We start from the raw sequence: 8,676 nt of genomic DNA on the forward strand, positions 1-8,676 counted from the left end.
CCCTTCACTGTAACTCTTAGAGATGCTAGATGAGTAGTTTCTGAACTCCCAAAGCATTTTCAGGGGGAGAAATATTAATAATGACAGCAACATTATCATCCTTCTGGCAGTCAAGGGAGGGTGCACAGTTTTGCTAAAACAGAAAGACTATCGTGAGAAAATTTTGTCACTGCTCAGTGAGAAAAATTGTATGAGCCCCTGAAATGAGACCCAGGAAGTGGTTACAGGCAGGGGGTGATAGATTGTGTGAAGCAGTTAGAACAAGACAATGCCACTGATGGGACCTCATACCACAGACTATACCCAAGTCTGTATGGTTTAATGAAGATACATAAAGACGGTGTACCTTGTAGACAAACTGTCTGTATGATCCACTCAGTCACCTATAACATTGCAAAGTTTCTGGCTTCGATCCTCAACCCGTTGACAGGCAGCCCTAAACACCACAGCCACAACACTTTGCTGTTTCTTGGGAAGGTGAGAGATGTTGTTATGGAGGCAGATGAGTCAATGATCTTGTACAATGTTACATCTCTCTTTACTTGTGTAACAGTCACTGAAGCAGTGGAGGTAGTTTGTAAGAGATTACAAGATGACCCCAACATCAGCAACAGAAACAACATTACAAACAAAAACAGGCGCAGACTCTTAAATGTGCTGTACAGTCTAATTACGGATTTTTTGTGTATTGTCATGATTTTTGTTTTTCCATTCTGGCTGACAGTGACTGTTTTTTTTTTCTTGTAGTTGAATAAAAAACAAACCACACAGTGATTGTTGGCATCTGTCACAGAGGCTGGCACGTTTGAATGACAAAGAAAAACGACTATTTTGCTTTTAATTTCATTTAATTTGCTGGTAATTTACATTTGACATTAATTTGACATTAAGTTATTTTGTCCTTTGAAACAAATTAAAACTCACTTCAAAATGTAATATTGAAATCTATAGATTGTAATTTCAACACATATATGCAAAGATTAGAAAAAAAAACTTCAGGGTGGCTCGTTTTTATTTAGGCATTAAACTGGACGTCTACCACATACTTGTGTTGTTGCTGCCATCCGGAGCATTTTAATGGCATGGAATTAACATTTACGTGACACAGCACCTAGCTGTACCAGCTTTACAGAAGCACATAAACGCACAAACATAAAATAAAATAAAATAAAATAAAATAAAACTAGAATGTTGGCATCATGACAGACTGAAGTCAACAGCAAGAATAAATTACAAGGCTACACCAAAGGTAAGAGTAAAAAAGTAAAGAACAGTTATAAGACAGTTATATTAAAAGAAGGCGCTCTGGTTTAAATTAAAGGTCATTTCAAAGGAGATATAGATGATGCAGAAAGGCAGCGATGCTTCACCAGAGGCTTCGTACTTCACACCTTCGTCATGTTCGCAGCGACTAGGGAAGAAAGAGGAAGTGGAGCTTCAGTTTTTTGTGCAAACACTTTTATTGAGTTTGTGCCTGAGTCTGTGTGTTAGCATAACTTACGATCCTTGACCCACTGAGCTTTCGGATCAGCACAAAGCGGTCCGTCATTTGTGTGGAAACTAGAAATAAAATGAAAAAGTTATGGAAATGTGTGTGTTTATGTTCGTGCGTAGGGCAACATGTTCAGACTTACATTATAGCCTTCACACAGGGTGATCCTGCAGGCTGCTCACGGTATGTTTGCCCCACCACGTCAGCGCTCATATTGCGGCTGGTGACCTGAACGCAGCACGGCCTTCTCCTTGGAGCATGGCGAGCTGAGAGAGAAAGTCGATCAGACATTTATGTATTTGGCCTGAGAAGTGTAATTGAACAGAAAATCCAAGGGAACTCCAGGTTTAAAATAAATAATAAAACTCCTCTAAATAATAATAATGATAAAAAAAAAATGGTTGTTGAAATGTTACTTGAAATTTTGTAAATGTTTCTGTGCTTAAGGCTGTAACCATTCTGACACTATGGAAACAAATAAGAAAATGAGTTGATGAAACATCAAAGTGCATTACACATAGTAATTCAAACCAATCTGTTTCCACTAACAGATGTGAAGAATTTGTCATTGTTCATTAACCCTGTTTATACACAGGAAAAGTGGGCCAGCTGAGCAGAAGAAAAACTCACCACTTGGGGGCCTTCTTGAGGCATTTCTACATATTTATTTGGTGTAAGAGGGACAATGTGTTACAATGTAGCCACTGAACAATACTGCAGACATAACTATGCCAGATTTCTAAATAGCAAATGTCTATAAAGACGGTGTTTTGAATCTTTGTGTCACCCTTAAAATGTTGGCAGTATTGATTAGCCAGAGCCTTGTACAAGTCAGCTGACAGCATAAACTGCATAAATATGGTTTATCAATCCAAAAGATATATAATCTGGAAACTTCTACTAAACCTTCACTTTAAAAAAAACAAAACAACAAATTTAGACATAAAGGAGCATCTTTTAAAAGGCCATGACTAACTGAACAAATTTATCCTGGGAAACACCGTCTACTACAGACATCTGGTGCTTGGTGGGTAGAAGGTGAGAGTGTAAAAAATGGACAGAATACAACTGGTGTCAAAGTTTATATAAACCATTTTTTGATAGTGAGTTACAGCTACATATGAAATAAATAAAAGGACTGGGTAGTTAGGATGTGCAGTAATAGCAAGCTAGTGAAGCTATATCCACTCCCTGTCACTCCTACTGTAAGATACACAAACTGTAAGATATGTGTTTGATGTTACAGTAGGTAAGCTCTATTACTTCTGTTTTACCCCCAAAATAAGCAAAGCATATCACACACATGCTCAAAAGCAGAGCTGTATAGTGTATGTGTCAAACATGTCTCGCTAAAGCATAAAAATGCAGTGAAGCCTTAAAAGTCTTCAGTTTGCTACACAGGCATGACAGTTTGCAGAAAGTTGCAAGTTTTTCTAAATCTTGCCAACTTATTTTTAACCATTAAGAGTAAAAAAAAAAAAAAACCCAATGCAAATGAATGTTCTGTGCTTTTCTAAGTCCACTGTGATCTGTAATAATCATGTAGTGAGACCCACTGTTGGAACTCCACTCCACTATCTCAGGGTGTAAATGTTTACATCTTTATATTAAAATGAGAGTTGATTACTATGCAATTGTATTACTGTTTGCGCAAACTTGAGATCGACTTGGCCTAATTGTGGGCCATTGACACCCTTCATGTAGACAAAAATAAATGTATGTGTACATGAAAGCAGGCCTAAGCAGCAGTAACGTTGTTACGAAACTAGCCTGAGATGAAAAGCTAAGCTCTGCAGTGAGGTAATGACAAATTCAGTTTAACTCCTTTTTATTTATATAGCGGCAAACCACAACAACAGTCTCTTTAAAGTGTTTCATATTGTAAGACAAGGACCCTACAATAATATAGACAATATTCAATCGGTTTAATACATCTTATCTCTCTTTTTTTCTTTAGAGAAGAAAACACAGTTACCTGCAGAGAGCTGCCAGCACAGATAGAGCGAGAGCAGAAGGAGAGCGATGGTGTGGATCTTCACGGACATTTTCACTGGTGGTCTGGCTCACCGGTCAAGTTGCAACTAACACAAGTTGATTAATGTTTGGATATATATTAGAGAGTGAAGGAAAATATGCAGAGAGAACTGCTGACGTGCTTCTGTCTGCCTGTGCGCTTGTGTGTGTGGTTGTGGTACATCACACCTCCACCCCTTTACAAGTTTGAACTTCTAATGTACCAGCTTTCCGAGAAAAAGCTTCTCACATACACAGAGATGTGCAAAGACACTTAAATGTGGTCTACAGTCACATGATTGATGCTGCCAGTTTGTGCATTGTTATTAGGGACCCCTGATTATATTTGGTTTTCCATTTCGACTGACAGTAAATTCCTAGCCCTTCCTTCTAGTTAAAATAAAAAACACAAACAAACCACAACATTTCCACGTTGACAGAATTTTTTTGTCTGCTTATCTAGGTATCAACAAATCCTCAAACTCTAAACCTTCTGCTTGTAATTTAAGCCATTTAATTGAACTATATAAGGTTTCCTCTTAAAGTTAAACAGGTATAATTAAAGAAATCTAGAGACACTACAACTGCTTCTTTGATCCTTCTAATATACTTTTTAGCAGAAGATCAGAAAAGTTTCACACTCTGCTCTGGAGGAAATGTAAATTGTGACAGAAATATGAAGTTATTGATCGTGTTAGTTTGATGAACCACACACGCAAAGATCAAAATTTTCAGACACTTTTCTGACTGAGTAAATCCCCCAAGTTAAAATATTCCTCTTCAGCCATATTCATCATCATCATCATCATCATCATTTATTTATATAGCACTTTAAAAACACACCTGGTAGACCAAAGTGCTGTACAATACTAATATGCACATAGTAATAAAACCAGACATAGCAAAAAAATTATATATATATATATATATATATTTTTTTTTTTTCCTTTTTCTTCCTATCTGTAGACAATCAGAGGATGAGAGTGCGGCAGAAAAGGTGGTGAGGCTCACCATTTCAGTGCAAAGCATCCCCTTTATGTCTGCTCAAGACTTTTAGTTTTATTTTCTGCTTTGGGAAAGAGGTTATTGTTTTGAGACTAAGAGCATGCACAGTATTATATCAAGCTATAAACCATCAATTTTCAAAGTTTTTTTTAAAGCAGAGTTTCTTTTTGGAATATAGAATATATAAAACAGGAAAGCTTTGATGTCTGAAGTTAGAACTTCAAAAAAAAAAACCTCTTTCAAATGGGAGGAAAGACTTTAAAAATGTGTTCCTTTTTTTCATTCTTTGAAACAAATGCATCAGAGTTATTTATATTGTTTTAGACTGTGCAACTTTCAGATTTGTACTGTATATTTGTACATTTCTCACCAACATTCAGAAAGTACAATATCTGCCAGATAAAGCAGCACATTAAAAAAGTATTTGTCACTAGGTCCTTCTTCTTAATTGGCTCATGTATTCATTGTGATGTCTTGAAACATCGGCTAGTGAGACAACATGTTAGAGCAATTTTAAAGTGATTAATTACTGTTTACAGAGTCAAACACTTGAGCATTATGCACGATATTATTCTGATAGACCTCACATATGTTTATTCTGCAGACATGACAAACATTACGAGGCCAACATACTAGGACACTGCATGTTGCTAATGAAATATTTTGATAATTAGGGCCACTTTGTAAACACAAGCCATCATTCTACACTGCCTGTGATTGGAATAATTAAGTGTGTAAAACAGTAGATGACACCAACTACATTGCCTTCTTGCAAAGTATTTAAAATCAAACATGGCCTCTTTTTTCTTTCTGTTGTTTTTAAAACAACAACAACAATGATTTCCTGTTTGGTTTATTGCAGTGCTGAGGCGCTGTTACAGTTTTATAACCCTGTCGTAAGTTGTCATGATCCAGGTGTTTTTCAAAGAGGCCTCACAGAACTCACGCAGTCTCCACAGTCAGTATTTGCTTATACATACACATTAAAATGAGGCCATTCATCCGTGGAGGCTACTCATTGCGTACAGCGTGCAACACAACTATCTGCCCTCTGTTCTTCAGTCAAGGGGACTGACTCATTTCACTGCCCTTACATCTGTGCGGTCACTGGTGTGGATCCTCTTTGCTATTTTTCTTCTTTTTTTCTTTTTTTCTTCTTTTTTTCGCATGGACGCGCTTGTTTTTTGTTTTTTAAAAGGTTCCTTCATGTAATGATCTGCTAGAGGGTGTGGGGGGGCCACAGCCCCGTCCTCCAGGGCATGAAGCAGGTATGGAGGAGATCAAAACTCCAGACATCCAGAGGCCCCCAGAACACAAGAGACCAAGGAAGACCAACAGAGGGGCAGCCGCGCCACTGTCCCAGAAAGAGCTGAGGAGAGTCCCAGATGAGGGCTCACTCAGCAGCCGCGGAGCAGAAGCCAGGGGGAGTTGCAGTGACGCGCCCGTGAGCTCCGCCGGCAGCCAGCTGTGCCTGAGTGACCGAGCCCCAGGCCGAGAGGCCGGGGGCACCCCACCTCCGAAGTGGCCCGAGCGAGCCTCAGGCTCCAGGCCCCGATAAGCGGCCGCCAAGGAGTGAGCCGGTGTGTACCTGGACGCCCACCCCCGGACACAAAGAACCACCAAGGCACCGATGTCTGAGGGAGTCCGCCACTGGCAGCGGAAGTGGTGGTGGGTGGAGATAGGCCTCCAAACCTTGGAGGGCCTGAGATGTCCCCAGAGAGGTGGCGTCTGATACCCAACCTGACATATAGACACAGACATACAGGTACACACAGACACAAACATCCATTCCCACCCTCATGCTCTCATATGCACTTACTCCACACACAACCAACGTGGAGACAGACATAAAGAGACGCTGTACACACGATCACACTCCCCAAGCGTACTCTACGAACCGGGTCTAGGTACCCTTGCCCCTGGAGGGGGGAACTGCACCCAGACCCAGGTGGTGTTACCCTTTTCCCTGCGGTGGGGAGAGGCAGACCGCCCCGACTCCGCAGCAGCAGGGAGGCCCCACACTCCAGACCGCAGTCGGACGGCCAACTCCTCCTCCTAGCCCCCCCGCTCCAGCAGGCCGCAGAGAACGGGGGTGAGAGAAGACTCCACAACCTCCCTCCACCCGCTCATATGTAGTGTTGATGCATGTGTGTTCTAAGGTGCATTTAAAACCCAGGAGGGCATGGAGCTACCTGCCAGAGAGCAGCAGGTAAGCGCATGGTCCCTCCTGCTAGCCCTCAATGTCTACGTGTATTCAAAATTGAGAGGTGGGCAACGACGCCAGGGGTGAGGTGTACACCCTGATGGTACTTTGGATTCCGTGTATCGTGCCCACCCCCAAGATCCTATATGTATGTGTAATGAGAGTGTGAGTAATGTGAATGTCTAAGTTGTGGATAAAATTGAGGCAGAGGCAGCCAGAAGGGGACAGAGGGGGGGTTGGGGGTAGCCTCCTCTGCACCCTGGTGACACACCCCTACTCCAAGGCCCTGCATGTGTGGGTGGTTGTGGTGGAGCGGGAAGAGGGAGGCAGCTGGAGATGGGGAGGGAAGGAAAAAATTATAAGCAAAAAAATTATAAAAAAAATAAATAAAAAATAAAAATATAAAAAGTCAGTTACCCACAGAGTTAAAAGCCAGGGAATAAAAATAGGTTTTTAATAAAGACTTAAAAACTGGCACTGATGTAGCCTGTCTAATATGAAGAGGAAGGTTATTCCAAAGCATCGGCACTGCAACAGAGAACGCTCGGTCTCCTCTAAGTTTCAGCCGTGACTTTGGCAGTTTATCAGAGGAAAATGGTGTTGGCGTGTTATTTAATTTGCCCTCCTCGTAGCTATTGGCTACAGCTGTATTCACTTTTATCTGGGCTTAACTTTAGGCCCATGGCCCTAAATCAATGAACTGGACCTGTCTAGGTTTGTGCTGTTGGTGCATTTTTTTGAGTATTTCTATTGGAATTATTGGATGTGATTATAATATTGTCAAGACTTGAGTGAGAGTCTGGTGTTTCTCCACCGGCTTCCTGTGTTAACCCGTGTCTGCTTCCTGATTCCACACTTTGCCCTACTAACCTGGCATCTGGTTAGTCAGTGAGGCTGTATCTAAGACCAACACTGTCATCATTTCTCCACCAGTTCGTCAGCTACCTCATGGTGGTAACCAGGCCTCATTGCTTCTTCTGTTCATGCTCATGGTTTTAACTTACCTGGTTTTCTTGTGCCTACAGTTTCCTCATCAAGTCACCGCTTTGCTCACCTGCAGCTCAATGACCTGGATGCTGGTCTGCTTGGTAAGATTCTCCACACCTCTCTGCAATCTGTTCCTTGGGATCAAAACTACTCACTGTTTCACCCACCTGTCCTCCTGCCCATCATCTCCTCTGGATCATAAGAATAAAATAGGGTTGGAAGCTCATTTACTCACCTCACGGATCCTCACTCGGTTTCCCTCCCCAGAGTCTTACTACCTCCATCCACAGAATCAGTATTCCTCTCACCTCCTTATATTCACTCCTCACTTCCAGGTCCATTTCCATGCACTGGCCTCCAGGGCCCTATATGACAAATATGGCTTCCATTTCTGCTTCAGTCCTCGTGTGAAATTAAAACTCTATTTGTCTCTTACTAATGGTAGCATCTTGTTAACACACACTTGCTGTTAGAAAACATACCACCCCATTATCCACATAATGTGAGCACTTTTTTGACTGAATGGGTCAAGGAAATAGATATAGGTTATAAGTTCTGTAAGAATTACAGAAATAATTATACCATTAAAAAAACATACATTTACATTTTGATTTGAGCTGAGCATAAACAGAGAATTTGTAGCAGTTGCCTCCTGATAGCACCTTCAGCCAACACATCCAGCTGTTTCTTGTACACAAACAGATGTTTCTGTTGTCGTTTAAAGGCATTCTTATGCATCACATCGTCAGAAGCAGGAAATTAGAGGTCATCCAGGTCTTCATGTTGTTAAGTTGTTGGTTGGTTTATAAAACTGGTATGTGTATTCTGGCTTTGTGGATAGATAAAACTAGGTATCGTCTTTGTCATAAGACTATAAGGGAAGCAGGTATAATATACATACATACATCTGTGAGCGCACTGAGCAGCTCCTTTAGTCAGACACTGAAACAACCTCGCTGCAGGAAGGACCGCTTTG

The 8,676-nt window shown here is 41.1% G+C and overlaps 1 protein-coding gene across 1 annotated transcript; it reads right to left on the reverse strand.

Annotated features, from left to right (window-relative positions):
- Positions 1-832: 832 nt before the first annotated feature.
- LOC120742772 (C-C motif chemokine 21-like) lies at positions 833-3,682 on the reverse strand. Its single transcript, XM_040046207.1, has 4 exons — positions 3,468-3,682; positions 1,635-1,758; positions 1,502-1,560; positions 833-1,411 (listed from the first exon to the last, which is right to left on the reverse strand). Exons 1-4 carry the CDS (start codon positions 3,535-3,537, stop codon positions 1,386-1,388), a joined length of 279 nt encoding a protein of 92 aa, XP_039902141.1. The 5' UTR covers positions 3,538-3,682; the 3' UTR covers positions 833-1,385.
- Positions 3,683-8,676: the final 4,994 nt, after the last annotated feature.

The sequence above is a fragment of the Simochromis diagramma genome, unplaced genomic scaffold, assembly GCF_900408965.1.
Source record: "Simochromis diagramma unplaced genomic scaffold, fSimDia1.1 OVJJ01000434.1, whole genome shotgun sequence".
In the NCBI taxonomy this organism is placed as follows: domain Eukaryota; kingdom Metazoa; phylum Chordata; class Actinopteri; order Cichliformes; family Cichlidae; genus Simochromis; species Simochromis diagramma.

Bases quoted from the DNA above. Each gene is read 5' to 3' on its own strand.
- LOC120742772 (XM_040046207.1), bottom strand. From the start codon at position 3,537: ATGTCCGTGAAGATCCACACCATCGCTCTCCTTCTGCTCTCGCTCTAT. The intron at 1,561-1,634 runs GTAAGTCTGAAC...TTTTATTTCTAG, and splicing joins CCCTGTGTGAAGGCTATAAT to TTTCCACACAAATGACGGAC. The intron at 1,412-1,501 runs GTAAGTTATGCT...TTTCTTCCCTAG, and splicing joins AGCTCAGTGGGTCAAGGATC to TCGCTGCGAACATGACGAAG.